Here is a 19051-nt window from a genome sequence, read left to right on the forward strand (position 1 = left end):
ACTATTCAGAAAACTCTGTCAGGTAAACAAGTAGCAAGAATCTTTCCCCTCTATGATTCAGCCATTACTAACTACATGCTTTCTAGAGAGGTACTAAGTGCCTTTAAGAGACCGACCAGGGCAAAGTCCACTTTGCCCATACCTTTACAAGCACTTCTGCTATCAACTAATGGGGAGAAAATGGGTGAAGCAGTCCAGGCAAGCAGAAACTTCTTCCACTTTTCCCATATCCTTCTCCTCCTTTGCACGTAGCAAAGACATTTTGTACTTGTTCCTTTGGGTTTATCTAAGAGTTCCAAGGATAATTTCTATTTTTGAGCACATTCATTAAGTCACATTTCTCAATACTGTTTATTGTGGGATCACCACAAAAAAAAACCCAAACAGCAACATAAGTTTAAGCAGAAAATGCCACAGTGTTGTTATGCTACATCACCTGAGGTTGGTTGTTTAACTTCCGAGACTCAATAAATCTTAAAAGCCTTCTGGCTAAGCTAACCACCACCACCTGACTTGAAAAGCACTTTAAAACTAACAGAATTTGTGCTCTGCCACTTCAGAGCTCAGCTCAGCTGGGGGCACGTTTTGTTTATTTTGGGTTTTTTTTCCCCCATTATACAAGGATATCTTTTGGCTGTGGTATATTTCTCATCTACTCAAGGCATAAATAGGTTTTCCCTCTCCATGAAACAAAACTGCTCTGAAGCAGTACTTTCATAACTTTAACAACTTTTTTTTTAATAAATATTTTAGTCCTGTGTCCTGCACGCACGTATGCGGAAGGCAAGAAGTCAACATGTTCAACAGGAGCATACCTCTCCATCTACTTTCTTTTCTACATGCACCTTATTCCTTGCCAATGGATAAGGGTTTATCCCATACATAGTCTTACAGACCTAAGTTTTAAAATACAGTCTGGCTTTAAAGTTACAATAGTACAAGTTAAAACAGTTCTTATAACCTTCTGACATTTAAATACATTTATCCTTTTCCTCTAACGAAGTCATGGAATCATAACTAGTCCTGAAGAAACAGTGACTATCCTGCACTCCCAGGCCATAACTGATGTCATGTCCAGCACCACTTAACGGAAAAGAGAAGAGCAGCATCACAACAGACATTGCCATGTAACTACTGCAGGTTTCTGAAAATAGCTGGTCAGCTTGCTTAACCTTCCATCCAATATACCAAGGTTAAATGGACTGTTAAGAGTTTAAATACACATTTTACACATTAAAGCAATTAAACATTAGCATTAGAAGTCATCTACAGGTGCAGAACTATTCAGCACTTTTTCATGGTCTAAATTGGCAATAACGTGACAGAAAGAGCGAACACTGAGCAGTATTGATCCTTCATGATGCTGATACCACACATGTTCAGTTTAAGATCTAATCCTCTCATTTCTCGTTTAAAGCTATTCATCCTCTCTTGAATTATTAAATATCACCTACATGTTATACAAACGGCTACTTAACTCTTAATTGGCACATGCTGTATGCAATACTGCGTATTTTCAAATGATTTGAGGATTATATGCTAAACTGAATTTTCACTAAGCTGTTAAACAGGGTCCTACATTAAACTAGTAAATCTACTTTCCTCCATCCCTTTTTATTCTATGAGGCTTATTCTTGAACGCGTTGCAAAATGATTTTTGAACAACAGAACCTAACAGCTCGAAGCCCCAGATATCCTTCCACATTACCTCCTACGAAAAACATTTTAGGAAGTACAATTAAGTCCCATCTCAGATTTTCTGACTTGCTAGCTATTTTTCTTGTGCTTAGAACGAACAATATGATTGAACTTGTATTTACAGCACCTATAAGCACTGACAAAAAAACAGCACACCACATCAGTTTGAATTTCCATTAACAAAAGCCCATGGCAACACCTCATAATTATGCAACTGGAGAGAGAATGGGTGATGCTTATATCGCAATCAGCAAGTTTAAATAGCCCCATGGTAATATCCTCCACTGAAACAACATATCAACTTTTGCAGAACCTGTTGTCACTTGAAGACAAGAATCCCTTCTAAAGTTAATTTCAAATTTCCAGATCAGGTCTTTGATTCAGCCAATCAAGGCAAGAAAATTATTTGGTGCTTGGAAAGTACTCTGAGAGGTCATATATTCAAATGTGGGCATGGTAGGGGAAGAGTTTAGGATCAATGAGCAAGGAAACAGACCATGCTTTTAATACTAAAGCTTTGTTAAGTCCTATCTGGCAGAGACAGGTCATATAAACTACCTCCACCATGAGATCTGGGTCTTGGCCTCTTCCTTCAAAGAGCAACCTCAAATTTCTACCTGCAAAGTGTTACTGATTGAAAAAGAAACAGGGAAATGAGTCGGAAGGGAGTGAAACATTTCTTAAACACTGACTCTCCTGGGTCTGGTCTGACAAGAGCTTTCTCAGAAAGATACAAAAATTCCAATGGCAGATGTCACCTGAAATGATAAAGCCTGCCTCTAGCTTAAAAAAAGACCAGAAATATCAGTATATTTAACTCCCAAATTTATCAAAGCTTAGAATCCACTAGTATTTATCTACTTCCAACTTGTAAACTACTGTTAAGAAATTTATGAGGATCCTCAAGTTGCCAACCTCCTTCAATTGACTTGTGTGCAAAACTACTGAAATTCTGCTGTTTAATACTACTAAAATGAGTCATATTCAAGAGCTGTTGTCAGAAGTGAACCATGCTTGCGATCAATCTACATTAGGCATTAAATAGCATATAGTTTTATAGTTACTTCAAGGCAGAAGAAATTACTTTGCCTCCCCCACCATGAGCTTAAGCCTTTGAAAATTGTTAGTAAACAAGTGACCTCTGTATCATTAACATCGGCAACCCTGGAAAAGTGATTTCTGAAAGGCTCCATCACAACATCAAAACTTTTGTTTTAACTCAGTCACTATTGACTATCTGTTCAACATTACTAATAGTAGAACATGTGTGCAGTTTTGTTCCTGCCAAAGAAAAGACTAAAGTCATAACTAGGAAAATTTATTTATTGTTAATATTTAAACATAACAAATAAGCAGTTCAGAATTAAGACTAGCATACAAGAACTTATTTTGCCAGGATCTACAGAGGTGTATGAAAATTTCCAGTAGAATTTCTACAACTTTCCTCCTGAACCACCACAAAAGCACTGACTAGGTATGACCAGATCCTAGTAGTACAGCATAACCAAAATAGCTAGGGAATGTGATTCAGCAGATTTCTTTTAAGTCTATTAAAAAAAAAAAGACTTCTAGAAATCTCACTAGATACCACGGCAGTATGGCCCATATCAAACACACACTGAAGTAGGGATCACCACAGACACAAATCCATACCTTTATGCACTCTAGACCTCTGATCTCAAAATAATTACTACATGCAAAAAACAGCAGGTGATTTTCAGTTAACCTAAAGCATGTACTGGCTAAACGCAGCTGAGTTAGGACTTCAGAAGCTTTTCTCCTTTCTGTCACATTTTTGATTTTTAGTTTGCTACCTTCTTTCTATACTTCATGAAGATTTTCCTCAAACTATACTCTTGTTCCCAAAACTTGCAACTGAAGTCCTGAAGCACTGGCAAAATATACTCATGCAAGCATGTCATTACGGAAGGCAACATCTTGAAAACAACACTTTCAAAAGTATATATTGGCAATCATTCTCGCACCACAAAATGACCATCTGATGCTGTGCATGTAAAAGTATGATACTGATATAACTTTAAAAAGCTTAATAAGCTACAGGTCTTGTCTTTTTCTGAATAAAATATTCAGCAAAGAAAAAGCTTTAATCTTAAAAGAATTAGTTATTTGAAATGCACCATTATAGCACTATGGATACATTCCATGATACCCAAATTGACATTAGTCTCCTCTACTAAGGAAAAGAGCAGACAGATTTTCTGAAATTGAAAGAAATGGTTACTCTCTTTCTCCAAGTATGAAAGAACAGAAATTAAGATTTAGATCCAAGTTTACATGTAGCTTTATAAAAATTCTAGTATACCCAATTAAAAGAACTAGCATCAATGTCAAGAATAATGAAACCACCTTTAACACTAATGCACCTGTTGAAACTGCATTGACAGTTCCAAGCTTTTGAAGTAAATCTGCAAGAGCCTCTTAATCAAGCTTACACACCGGTTTCTTAGAATTAATGCCTTGAGTACAGGAAAAAAATATTAAAAAAAATAATCAAAAAGCTTAACTTTCAAGAGTACAGCAGAAAAGTGGATTCAACTCTTTCCTCTACTGTCAAAAAGACAAAATTCATATCTGAGAAAGGTAAAACAGAGCAGAAGAGAACTCAGAATACCAACTGAAAAAAAAAAAAATCAAGAGGAAGGAAAAATAAACAAAAAAATCACCAGCTTGCTTAGCAAAGAAAAGCAGAAGTTTATAGTACTTTTTAAAAAGGCCCTTAGTACTTGCTGCAAGGTAGGTTGAAGCAGCAAGCATGTGCCACTTAGCATAGCACAGGTTAAGTGTCTAGCAGAACACACACTGAAATCAAACCGTTCAAGATGTCTCAACAGGAAACATTCCTCCTAATATATATACGGTTAACAATCAAAGATGAAATTTTAATGCTACAAGAAGAGGTTACACACAAATCAAGTATTCAATCTTCTTGAAGACATACATAACATTTACTGCAATATATATACACACAATACTATCTACTGCATGATCTGCCAAAAGCATCCCATAAAGCAACTTACTGGATCCAGCACAAGAGCACAGAAGCAGCAGCACATGCCATTTGGCAGAACTGACTGAGCAGAATTCCTGTTACAGAATGTAATTTCCTATTTTTATGGGTTTGTACTTTTTTCAATTACAGATACACACCAAGTGCATTTCCTGCATTTTCCTCACATTAATATGTGAGCTAGAACCTAACTGAAGACTGACAATACAATTCCTGCATAGCCTAAAACACCCTGTACTTTAAATGAGTACAAACTGTTGTAACTTGCAGTTTATTTAAATCCCCTGTAGGGTTGAAAAAAAGTTAAGTTAGGGCTCCTACTTGGTATGGAGAATTAGCCACCTTCAATAGCTCTGTTCTAGCATTTTATGTTGCTTAGCTATCAGCCAGCTGTCTTCTAAAATGTTCTGAGAAAAATATTTTAATTAAGACATACTGGGGGGGAAAAAAAAAAGAAAACAAAACAATCAACTGTTTCATGCAACACTTATACCAGGGGAATATGTAATTATAATACTTACTAGATGAGAACCGTCTTTAACTTCTTGTACTTGCTGCACCTGCGGTTCAGCCACAACTTTAGTGTCCTGATCAGAAGTCATGAGCTGTCTGCTTTTTGGCTGCTCAGAGAGAACTTTACTGGTCACCTTTGTAAGCTGAGGAAATAGGAAGACAAAAGATTCTGTAAGTGGTTGTCGAAGTTCCTGAGAACTCACAGTCATTCCATACGTGCCATGCTGATTCAGACCAAAAATCTGAAGAACTTCCACATAACATGGTCAGGATTACACATTAAGGGAAAACATCATGGTAGAAGGAGAGGATAAAACCATCTTGCAGATACACTCAGCTCCCAGTTGCTGGCTGCTCTGGGAGTGCAGATGAACACTTGCCACAGCATCGGGCAGGGAAATTCCACTGGGAAAGTTTCACTTGATTCTCACCTCAATTATTCAGATTGATTTTCAAGCAGACTGAACTTACTAATAAGCATTTAGTCATAAACCAAACTTTGTCTTCTACAACTACATTGGCAGTCACTTAATCTTTCCAAATTTTAAGAAGCGTGTTACAAAAGTTCTGCTAGGTTAGTAACGCTCAACAAGTTGTTCTGCTCCATCATCCTGAAATGTTATTTTATTTGATTAGACAAGTAGAAAACTGAGTAGAGTCAAAAGTCTGACAGCAACTTTGCTTTCAAGTTTGATGCTACTATTTAATACTGTTATTTTAAATGACAGCTGGCCTTTAAAAAAAAAAAAAAACAGGGAAAGCTCCTTTAAAGCATGAAGTCTCAGAAAGTAAATATTGGGATGTAAAATCAGGGTAATTTTTAAATTTTTATTTCCTAAAAGGACTATGAGCAAGTTGTAATATGCTTTTTGAGTTACTTATTCACCCGGAAATTCCAGTACTCCATCTGTAACACTGTGTAAGAAAATTTATTGCCTTCAAGTTCGTGATACCGAACTTCAGGGTGAGATTCTCTATCATCTCTTTTTAAAAAAAAAAAAAAAAAAAAAAAAAAAAGAAAGATTTGCAGCACATGGAAGGTAATGGTATACTAATTCCACTCTTTAGTAACATAAGCTCCTTTTAGGGTATCTGGACTCTGAAAGACTGAAGTTAAAAAGTAGTTCTTTCAGTCTACGGCATTATGGCCTTCCATCGAACTTCCTCTACACTATATTTTGAAATGGACAAAAACAAAAGCCTTTCATACAACTGATGGAATACATTCCAAAATTTTCAAACAATTTTATGACATTCACCTATGAACTGATTCAAGTGCCTGTATTACAGGATTATGCAGAAGATAAGATATTTTGCACATACAGTTGAAGAAACCAATATACTGACATCCTTGACAGGATTAAATACTCAGCTGAGATGAACATTTGCTTATCACTTCATGCTACTGATGTAAAGTCAGCATGAAAAACATATTTTTGAAAGAAACACATGCACTGTGTCACTGTTATATTCCTGGAAGTTTATTTTCCTAACACCCTGCCTCTCATCTTGGAATAGAAACTATTTAAGTAAGGGAGAAATGACACAGACAAAAAAAAAAAGCCACACAAAAAAAACATACTGCCTCTCACATACAGGTTTACACACACATGAACATACACCAAGTCTACATGGCAGAAAGTCTGAAATTCATTCAGGATGTTTGCGCTTTGTAAAATAACCAAAAATCACCCTCAGGATGAAAGCAATTTTTCAAAAGCAAGTGTTAATAGCTAGACTCTGTGTTGCTCAAACCCACGCACAGGAAACACATTAACACTGCGGAAGGTGTCTAAGCTTCTTAAAGAATGGTTCTGTTAATATTCTTTAAAGAAATTTGGTTTAGCCTTTTAAAATTTTGGATTAATGTTTTTCTAAAAGGAGCGCAAGAGTTCTTACACGTTTTATGTTCACCACGTCGTATATAACCTCCACTGCTGTTCATACTAACCTTGAGCGTGCACATTAGTCCAGACTCACAAGCTGAAGCCTACTTTACAGAAAGACAAATGTGTTTCAGTCAGCAATGATGTTATCTACCCAGCATTTTGATCCCCAAATCAATGTCAAGGTACGTCTTTGCATCCCTCTGTCACCTGCTTATCTCACACATTCCCACTCCCTTCTAGGATCAGCCTGTCCTCAGTCATGCTGCAATCTCTTCCATCCTCTGGTATGTAGTGTTAGCACCAGTACTTTGTAAATCTATGGATTGTGGAAGGAAAACACCTAAGATCACCTAAGATCATGAGTCTAACAAACAAGAGTAAAGTTCCATTACACACATGTCCTTTAAAGCATTTGCTGACTGGCCATCAAGCGCAAAATATTCAGCTAAATCATTAATTTTGGCTGAGGGTAGACAAGTTGTTAGCCAACTTGATAGATAACACATGACTGCAGCGTGCACATTGCAGCTTCAGACTTCTTGGGCAAGGCACCAGCAATCAGAGCAGTGCATCATTCTACTGCTTTTCAGAAGTCCTTTAGATGAGATTACACAAGACGCTTATCACCGACTAGGTCTAGATTGAAGCTCTAGGTAACTTTGTTTGGATTACTCAGACTAATAATCATATTCTCATTAGTTACACAGATTTGTTGATACACACCATGCTAAATCCACTTACCTTGTAACAAATTATTTTTAATAACTGCAATGCCAAACCCATGTATTTAAGTTGCATTTTGATCATTAAGGATCAAAATGGCTCTAAAAACAAGACACTACTACCATCTGTTCAAAGAGGATATTCAATCTGCCTTCTAAGTCCCACATTTTAACATCGAACAGCTATTGCCTTTCTGCAAATGGATAAGCTGTACTGAAAGATCCCAAATGTAGAAGGAGTTTCCTTTGCAGTTTTCTTCACTTAGTATTTCACACTGCTACGAGTCCTCAGGACGTCACGTGCTCTGCTGCAAAATCCCATCTGTTGTGATATACTCCAAAACGACTTCTTGTGCAGGGCTGTTCTGGAAAGTTAGCATCATCAACTTTTCCACTGCAGAGTCGCCACTTGCCAGACTCTTAAAGCATAAAAACCTGTATGACAGCCGACTTCCATGACTATCATGTTGGATAATACAATGTTTGTGGAAAAAACAGTGTTACTTCAGGAAAAGAAACAATAAAGACCACAAAATGTTTAAGGCTCTTCACAGGACGTGTTTTAGCATGTTTTTCATTAGTATTGACACATATCTTCATACAGAAGCTTATTTAGAGGAACCACAGTCAATATCTGGTAGTGCTAGAAACTATAGATAAGGACTGACAGTTTGGAAGACAGCTAATCCTCTTTTGATGCTAGTTTAATAGTCAAATTAGCAAGCAAGTTAAATGTGGCATTTTAATGCAGCAATAAAAATTATCATTCCATTAAAGAGTTAACTTGCTCACCACTTTAAAAGATACACTGAATTGCTGATTGGTAAGCTGTATCTTTGCATAAATACATGCTGCTGCAGTAAGTAGGAGACATTCAAGAGAAAAATGCAAGTTGGCAGACCTGTTTGGGACTGAGATAGCAATACCTATGGCAGAGCATTGAGCTGTCAGAAGACTAATTTTTTTCATCCAAATTATTTAAAAAAACCACACAAGAAAAACCTTCAGAGGCACACAATCTCTTAGATAGCTTTTAAAAAATATTTCTACACCAAGTAGAATTCACAAAAAAAAATGTCTTCCAAAAACTATGTCTACAAAATGGCCTGCATTTATGCATTGATTTAGAAGCACATAACTAAAAATTTTTAATATATATAATTTCAATCCTGTAAATACATATAGTAAATATTTTTCCTTCTGGCTTGCCATTCAGTCATCACAGATTAATTAGTCAAGTTCACCAACTTCAGATATATTATGTTAAGAGCAAAGTTACTCTTGAGACATGCAAATACTTATTTCCAGAACTACCTAATCCAGGATAAACTGCATGGAATTTACTGAAGCTTATCAAAAGCAGTTCGAACTTGGTTTGTAAGTAGGCAAGACACTTATCCCCTAGATGTTTAAAATAAAGGTAAAAACATCTTTCTTTAGAAACTGCACAACATTCAACCATGATACTGTCCCCAAAACTGTAACACACTGCTCAGTCTGCTAAATTAACAATTGCAACAGGAAGGGGAAGAGGACCTTAATAGAGTTGTTTTCTCATTAGAACGAGGACAGCAGAGGCAGTAACTCTTTACTCGTACAGATCTGTCCCCATGGGCACTTGGTCAGCCATGGTTAATTTGAGGACTTAAAAAGAATATTCTCAGGATGGACTGAGACCACCTGGCCGAACGACATCGGTATCACGTATTCCAGCCCACTGGTATCCCTCTGCAAAATCCACAACCATCTTCCAAAGCAAAAAGTTGTGGGGCTTTTTGTTTGTTTTAAAGTTGACAACATGGTTCTTTACTGGAAAATAGTTTCAAATGCATCCTGTTACAGGAACTTCATCATTTCAGAAGACACCAGATGCAAACCAGCAATAGTCCACAGGATGGCTATACAGACAAGTGCACACAACCACATGATCACTCTTGTCTGGATGCCAAGCCAAGCAGAGCTGGGACTGCTCTCGTCCAAAAGCCACGTGTGTGTAGTTATGGTGCCAACATCAGGCTAACCTTTACACTGCATTTTAGTTCAGGTTTTAGGTACCTTACAGTACTAGCAGAGTTACTGTTCAACTGTCTCAAGATATTTATATACACACTGCATCCACATACACCACTACCTTGCAAACAGCTCGGAAAAGACATCTACTCAATTGTTATATAGCCAACAAAAACCACTACTGCCCCCACCAAAACTTCCTTGAGTGTAGGCCCCGATCCTCCCACCTTCGCTTTCATTAGAAACAGTCTCTAATTTTTCTAATTCATATTCAAAGCATGTTTTTATGCAGTCTGTTTTGCTGTCTAGAGTTACAAGAGTATGTGTAGCAACATGCGTTCTCTCAATCAAACCAGTCAGATAGATCTGTTATTTAAAAACATGCAAAACCCCAAACAACGCTCTAGGGCTGAGATCTTGCCTGCCAACTTTCAGCCCAGCGTAATCAGCCCTTAAAAAGAGATTTACAAATGCAAGTGCTGACAACTAACTTTCACATTGCAAACAGCAACACCATAAAACAAAAAAAGCTCACTAGAATAAAAGATCTTTTCATTGCTCTTCCAGCAAGCACAAACAAAAACAGGTTTCACTTTGGCTTTGTGCAGAACTCTTCCTAGCAAACATTTTAGAAACTTTAAACACAGATTAAGATAAACTTTGCACAAGGTTAATACAGAAATACACTTCCAGTAACATGAGAAAGCCTAAAATGTTTTCAAAACAGAGGTGCACTGCTTCACTTAAGCCTCATAACAAACTTCCAGTTGCAGGCCAGAAACCCTCTTTCTACTCTCCGAGATAACAAACTTTCTCACCATCTTTCACACCCTTAAGTATTCATGAGGATCATGACACCACAGGAGTTAACAGAGCTACCACTGACTTCAGCTTTGAAAAGGAGTTTTAGCACCTGCTGAATACACCACATAGTTAATATGAGAAATAACAGATGCCCCTTCCAAAAGTATGCTATTAATTTAATACATCAACTCCTGTTTAAACAAAGCTTACCTTTATTACTTTCACAAGTGTTTTGAATATCCAAAGCATACGTAATATGTCAAAAGCTAATAATGTTCTCAGCCCAGGTAAAGCTGCTAACTCAGATACATGAGTTCAGCTTATAGAGCAATATCGAGAAAAAACGACAAATCCTTATCCCAAAGGCTGCGAGTTTCCCTCTGCCTTAGCGTTATGAGCAGCCACACAAACTGGAGCTTGCAATTTTAATCAGATGGCTGTTTCAGAAGATTTTCAAAGATTTCAGCTGATAATGTAAGAGTTGAACCATGATCCCACTGCATGGGTACACGTTACCATTCTGTAGATGAATAACCCTACAAAGCTACATCGTTCTGATACAGAAAGCCTGTGACAGACCCAGGGGTTCCCATCTTTCCCTTTCAAAGCAGGCAATCATTCTCTTTAAATAAAGACCAGATCTGACAATCTATCACTCAAAGGATGGCATTATTTTAAATAATAATAAAAAAATACACTGTGAAGTGTATACATTACCACAATAGCTGCAAACGAAAAATCTAACCACCCCAAAAAGCACATTTGTGAGTGGCAATCTCTGCAATCATTGTGCCTACGTCAGTTGTAAACTCTGTATTACACAAGAGCAATTAAAAAGCTGACATGACATAAATTTTCAGTCACAGCATGTGCCTACAGAAGTTAAATACTGAACACACTACTATTTTAAAAATCATCACAAGGCTCTGAATTTGCTTAAGTGCTAATGGGGGGGGGGGGGGCGGGAAGGTGAACACTTCACCTGTGGAGCTTAGTGTGACCCAGACATTTATGAAAGTCCGACAGATGAAGGTTTTGAAACGCACATGGATCCAGTGTACATGCCAGCATGGTAGCTGGAAAGTTAGATTTCAAAAAACCCGAGAAAAGCATCATCTGATTTGTTTCAGTTTTCCTTCCTGCCAAGGAAACTGCTCATGCCTGGGCAACCCCCGGCAGCACTCAGAACACCACAACTTTTTGGTTCTTGAAGAGGAATGTGGAAATAAGCACAAGGGGCAAACTCACAACAGGACACTTAGCAGGCACATGGCATTTTAGAACCCACATGGCAACCTGGCATGCTAATGCTGTACATTTTTCATGTTCTGCAATAGAAAACACCAGCTCAAATGGTTTAGAGCTGCTGCTGCATTTACTTCACAAGTTTTTGAAAAAACTTATGTTTGTAATAAGGTTGGTAGCCTCCAAAACTGTTCTGCAAGTCTACTAATTAACCCTTCAAATGTAGCCTCTCTTCTAAGAAAGGCTTAGATTTCCAGAGAAGCAGTAAACTTTGCTATTTAAAGGGAACTCTACATTTCCTTACTCAAAGATCTATGAAACATTTCTGTACTAGGCTTCACAAGCGATTTGCAACTCCATCATTTACTGAGCTTTCTAACTCGCACACAAACCCATGCGACGGAACCACACACCAGAACCGATTACTCTGCAAGCCTAGAAACTCAGATCGTTACAGTAATTAGTTGTCTGAGAGATATCAAGCAATAAGTTACTAAACAAAGGTGATAAAATACCAAAGAAACCTGATAGTGGTAAATGATAAGTAGCCTATACAAAGGTATATGAAAAACTCTTCTGGTCAAGAGCAAGAAAAATGGAAGGGGCATAAAGTTACAGCTTTATTCACTCACCTAATAGCAAACAACAGGAAGATCTTGATAGCACACAGAAGATAACAGGGTGACCCCTAACAACAAATAATTCTGATTATCTTTTTTATGTCTAGCCTTTTATGAGTTGTATTTTAAATAGATAGCTTTTCTCTGTATTGAAAGGTCTCACAGAGAATTCCCGCAGTCCTCTTGCACATGGAGAAGATAAGTTTTACAAGCAGGTGCTATCTGATGTGCACTCAAATATCCCTCAAGAAACACACTAAGGCTGCTGTGGAACACATGCTCCTCAGTAATGCAATGCACCAGATGTTTAGTAGTATGTACCATAAGAAAACCTTACCATTTAAGAATACTAGGAGTGCCTACCAGGACAGGAATCACCCACTGGGAAGAAATTTTTGTGCCTGGTAAGAGTATCATGTGCCTTAAAGACAAGCGTGATTGTGTCATGAGCAGTTTTCAGTTTGCTCATGGTTTGTTCTCAGTTTTCAAATCTGAAGGAGCACTCTTCTGACTGCAGGCTGAAGTACCTAACATTAAGAAACCCAACTCACTAATTAATAGGGGTTGCTTCATGTAGCACATCCATCACAAAGCCACAAGCTTGTTTTCCTCACTGTAAGTGGACTAACAGCACACACCCTGCAGGTTATCCATAAAGATGCATATTTAATTTCTATTATAACTACCATGTTAGATAAGATATTCTTTTATCAGATGATGATTTCAAATAGTACTAAACTATTAATTAAAATAAACCCTTCACACTCTCATTTGTGCATTATCTGAGTAACCCCTCAAACAGCAGAGTTACAGTTTTTAGCAGCTCAGCCAAACCATGACAATTCTGAAATGAAAGGTGGGATGCTAACTTAATATAAAGCATCTATCATCATAATTCTCCACAACTCCGTCCTCTCTTCAAAAGTTGTTTTATCTAGTTGAATGCAGAATCACAAATTCTTCAATCATTACCGAAGCCTACAAAAAGCAGAAAATATCTTACGCTGGAGGAAAAAGGTCTTTTATCTTTCTCAGGAAAGACATCAGGAATTTGTCACTCAAGCACACTAGGCAAGTACCTCAAAGCACAATGATTTCTCACTAAAAGACCTCATGACTTGCCTTCAGTTAGGTTCACGAGCATTTGTTCTCCTCCTTTTCCTCTCAGCTCCAGTGCCTCTTTTTATTCTTCCAGGACAGAAAAGATTACCAGTGAGAACAGAATTGGAATAAGTTTGAACAAACACCCTTTTCTACAAACAGTTAAACAGAGAACTACACAGTAGTTGCTTGCACATACATTTTACTTCTGAGACCACCAGAAGAGTAGTAGAGGAGTGAGGACCCAAGTTATGCAACTGATGCCATGAATCCTTCCTGTGCTCTAGGAAACCAGCAGCAGCAAAGTACTGCAAACCAAGTACTGCAGTTCTGAGTGAAACTTAAGTCATGTCCACATCACTCTGCTGCTATTACTCTTGCCTATAAAGCATCTCAGGTAGTTCCTACTGCAAGAGAAAGGAAAAAAAAAAAATAAAAAGGACAACAGTAACATACCTGTAGGACTTTCACAAGGGAAATCCCAGCAGAATGCCTGTACTGAATCAAAGAGTGAAAGAACGGGTCAATACAAACCACTGCTCTTTTGCATTGAAGAAACCTAGAAAACCAATTAAGCCTGAACATAGGGCAAAAATGCTACAAAGTACCTACAGGAGGACAAGCCTGGCGTTCCAGACCCCACACCCTGCACATTTCACACCTGCCTCTGCTTCCAAGCTGTGTAAATAGAAACTAAATAATGGTCAAGTATTAAAAACAAAACAGAAAAACACACCCAAGTTTATGCCTAACATGAGTTAACAGAAACCATACGTGATCAAAGTTCCATCCTTTTGCAAGATTTTTTTGAATATATTTTAAAAAAACATGAGGTTTTCATCAGAGCATCATATATTGTACTAACCCACCTCTCACACTAATTTTGTGTAATGCTCCCATTCACCTGAATTTACCTGTTGTGCTTGACTACACTACAAGTGCTGGCAGTGTCCAGTGCAGTGGGATTCTGATCTGCAAACACAAATCAAAGCTGAGGTAATGCAAATAACATAAGTGTTGGTATTTTTACTAATATACATTGTTTGAAACCACAGAATCACAGAATGTTAGGGATTGGAAGGGACCTCAAAGGATCATCTAGTCCAATCCCCCTGCCAGAGCAGGACCACCTAGATCAGATCACACAAGAACGTGTCCAGGTGAGTTTTGAACATCTCCAGAGAAGGAGACTCCACAGCCTCTCTGGGCAGCCTGTTCCAGTGTTCTGTTACCCTGACTGGGAAGAAGTTCTTCCTCATGTTTAAGCGGAACCTCCTATGTTCCATCTTAGATCCATTTCCCCTTGTCCTATCATTGGATGCCACTGAGAAGAGCCTGGCTCCATCCTCATGACAGTCACCCTTTACTTATTTATAAACATTAGTGAATCTCATTAATGAGACCCCCCTCAGTCTCCTCTTCTCCAAGCTAAAGAGACCCAGCTACCTCAGCCTTTCCTCAGAAGGGAGATGCTCCACTCCCTTAATCATCTTTGTGACCCTGTGCTGGGCTCTCTCAAGCAGTTCCTTGTCCTTCTTGAACTGAGGGGCCCAGAACTGGACACAATATTCCAGATGCGGCCTCACCAGGGCAGAGTAGAGGGGAAGGAGAACCTCTCTTGACCTACTAACCACACCCCTTCTAATACACCCCAGGATGCCATTGGCCTTCTTGGCCACAAGGACACATTGCTGGCTCATGGTCATCCTGCTGTCCACCAGGACCCCAGGTCCCTTTCCTCTGTGCTGCTCCCCAACAGTTCAGTCCCCAGCTTGTACTGGCACATGGGGTTGTTCTTACCCAGATGCAAGACTCTACACTTGCCCTTGTTGTATTTCATTATGCTAAAACTGTGTACCTACTACACAAATTTTCACTCTAGCTGCCTTGGTGTGATCTTTGATAGGCTAATTGCATTATTCTCTGAAAGTCAAAACTTCTCAGTAACTTCAGATATCTTTATGCCTATAAACTAGTCGGAGACTATTCCAAGCCTTTAACGTAATACCAATATTTAATGTCAAATACTCTTCACTGATGCAGAAATTAATTTTTTTTACTTAATGCAAACATTAGGAAAGCATCATAAAAATCTGTTTCTTAAGTTTAGCACCATCAAATGCAAAACCTCATTTAATTCATCATCAACTACCATCATCCATGTTGCTTGTCTGCACAGAGGTCACATGAGTTAACAATTGCACAACATCTCCAAACACACAGAAAGCAGAAGACCAAGAAACAATTGACTAGGAGCAGTCAACTGAACTGGAAAGAAAATTAAAACTTGGCCTGGAGTGGATGGGGCAAGAACTGATACCTGTACTATGGATTTCACAAAATACTGTTCATTTCTGTACTATTTTTAAACAGGCATTTTCAGAACACTAGAAGGTAGCTTAAACTCTGATTTATTTAAGATACGGGAAATTTTCAAAAACTTCCACACATATTCAGCCTATATTACTCCTTCCCATAGCCAACTAAGACACCACATGAAGAGAAAAGCCACATGAAAGACTTCTCAGATATTTTTTCCTATAAACTATAGTTCTTCATTTTGACACACATCTTATTTCCAGCAGGTAAGTTTACTTTGGCACTCTGAATAAGAAGTCTGTCTCATTCTATCATATATTCTCTGAACTCACACACACGAGGAAATATTACGCAAGGATAATATCTTGCATAAAAATGTATTTTCCTTGATTCCCTTCCCTCCCCACATAACTGGCTTGCTCTCACTTAATCAAGGGATTTTTTGAGATTTGCTTTTCTTTAAAGTATCTATTGAAGGGAAGTCAGAGGTAAATCTTCCTATTCCACTGCTGAAGGAAGCAACAATTTCGAGTGCTAACAGCTCACACAGAGCAGTAAAGTTTACAGAAACTGTTGCACTTTCATCGTGACAGGCAGTTTTCACTCTAAGACTGAAACTGATTCCTGACTTGGAGTGAAAACTAGAAAACATACTGAACTTTGCTGCCTAATGGACTCGCCAGCATTTCAGTGTGCCAGTCATGCAGTAAACAGACCTGTCATTTTATAAATTATGTTTATTTCACAAAACAACTGCAATATTTTACTAGCTGCTTCAAATTTTCAAAGCTAAAATGCAGCAACTGATAGTCTATTTGGCCCTTCTTAATTATGATAGTCTATTTGGCCCTTCCTAATTCTTCAAAGAAACACGAAGTCTTCAAAAGATACAACACAGGACAAAGTGCCAGCAGCTTTAGCACTTATTTGGAGGGAACAAGTTAAATGTTGAGCATGAAAAGCGTCAGTTTAGCAATGCTGGGAACAACGAACTTCCTTGTTTCAATTACTGAATGTTCCTCCTCCCGATTTACCAATACGATCTTTTAAGTTTTCCGCGTGCTTCACAACTCTGCTAACGAGAAAGCAGCCAACGCACACTCACGATGCTGCCTCTGACTCTAGGCAGTACAGTTCACAACGGCAAGGCAAATAACTAATCCAGCTTTGCTGGGCAGCATGCTATGGAGAGCACCTTCAGAAAAATTCTGAAGCTGGCAGAAAAGGATGCAATATTTTATGATGAAAGATAAGACTAAAAACATCACTTGAAGCTATAAGGTTAATATTTTGGGCAGTTCCAAGGATGAGGTTAGAAGTCTAACATTTTTCAACAGTTCTTAATAGGCTTATTATCTGAGAATATTGCTATTATTTCGATTCCACGTTTCAAGTCTGCAATCAGCGCTGTGCTTAAGCAAGAGGAGGTCAAAAACTTTATTAGGAACTTCTAGGGCACTTAGTATTTTTAGTACTTTGAATTATTCTTGAAGACACGCACAGTTTCAAAGTCAATTGGCTAAATTCTTTACCATCACATTCTCAGATCACATAAAAAATGCGTAATTCAGGAAAGCAGGTCTTATACCAAGGATCTCAAATTCAAATGCACATGTAGCCAGAATTCTGCAAGAGATTTGATGCAGACTGATGGGACAGCAGTTACAGTGCTGCTAGAATACATCTTTGGTCAGAACAGGTCTGAGAAAGGGTCTATACCTATGTAAACTCCAGGTGGGAGGGGTATGTGGAACTACATAAGATATTGATAATTACAGTAATAAATGAAAACGTACAATGACAAGTTTTCTTCCAACAAGAACGTATACAATATGGAAAGATTATTTTAATAAACAGTTATTCTGCAAAAGGTACAGTCTAGGATGAATTCCCCTCAGGCTTCGGGCTTTGGGGTTTTCTTCAGATGACTTGAAAGGCATTCATTTACCTAGAACACACTAAAGTTTTGAAACATGTTCAGGACCAAATCTAAAGTGAAATTAAACTACTTACAGTAGAAGTGTCATTCAACTGTAAGGTTTTGTAATAAGAAAAGGAAGCTAATGTTTTTGCCAACCATTATTTCATTAACCTCTTTGCCAAAAATAGAATTTAACCCAAATAATCCAGTCGTTTCAGTATTACTTCCTCTTTCGAAAAAAGCCACCATCCTCCATTACAAGCTTCACTGAAATCAGAAGCAACTCTTGCTTACTTTTAAAACGCTGTATGAAAGACTATCACCTACTGGGTGCACATTTGTTCACAGTTAGAGCACCCCACCTTTTTAGAGTATCGCTGTAATCAAAACTACTGGTAATTCAGGTTTTGACTCACTGTTAAAGGATGGACTGTTCCAATATTTGAGCTTGGATATAAGGACAATATTTGTTCCTTGCAAGTCAAAATAACTGGGCACAGATCCTCCTAAAAATTCCACTAATTCCTTAAATCCAAGCAGTTAAAATACACACCATTAATTAAGAAAGAGAAAACTGTAAACATAACAAAATAGATTATAAATTAAGCTGCAACAGGTTCATAAAAAGGATACCTCTCTCTTCTTTACAATACAAATCTTTTAGACATCTATTATAAAGAACTAGACAGTAAGTTTCAACCAGGAAGGAACAAGGACACAGACCTAAAAATCTTAGAGACATTGTTTGGCTTGCTGATTTAAACAGCAACATGTTGACCATTTTCTGTCCCTATCTATTGGGCAGCAACAACATTGAATGGGAATGAAACTCTGAGATAAGACTGCAAATTCTGCACGTACAGGTAGCTGTTTCATAAGCTTTGGGCCTCAGCAGCATGTAAAGTAATCGTGCCCCGATGCATTCTACACTTTTGCTGTATTTTTCTAATTCCTAGAACAAGAATCAGAAACCAGTGGGATACATCAAAACATTGAGCATAAACCTTCAGCACCAGGGTATGAAAAAAGCAAGCTACTGTGGACATTGGCCTGTTGATTCACCAGTTCCTTGTATGACCAACGGTCAGACTCTATCGTGGGGCAACCTGCAGCAGCATCACAACCGGTAAAAATATGCTTATGGATACCAACACTGACCAAAAACACAACCATAAAGTTGT

General features: G+C 38.0%; 1 protein-coding gene across 4 annotated transcripts in view; it reads right to left on the reverse strand.

Moving 5' to 3' along the window:
• LARP4B (La ribonucleoprotein 4B) overlaps positions 1 to 19051 on the reverse strand; it is a 56181-nt gene that overhangs the window by 31610 nt on the left and 5520 nt on the right. For 2 of the 4 annotated variants that reach the window (XM_086614258.1, XM_086614254.1), the window contains exon 2: positions 5248 to 5382. In XM_086614258.1, the coding sequence (XP_086470384.1) occupies positions 5248 to 5328 (81 nt within the window). In that variant the 5' untranslated portion in view covers positions 5329 to 5382. Of the gene's footprint in view, positions 1 to 5247; positions 5383 to 7138; positions 7203 to 14086; positions 14129 to 14544; positions 14595 to 19051 lie in introns of those variants that run through there. The other 2 variants (XM_086614255.1, XM_086614257.1) reach the window with 2 other exon arrangements.

The sequence above is a fragment of the Tauraco erythrolophus genome, chromosome 7, assembly GCF_009769465.1.
Source record: "Tauraco erythrolophus isolate bTauEry1 chromosome 7, bTauEry1.pri, whole genome shotgun sequence".
NCBI classification, from domain to species: Eukaryota; Metazoa; Chordata; class Aves; order Musophagiformes; family Musophagidae; genus Tauraco; species Tauraco erythrolophus.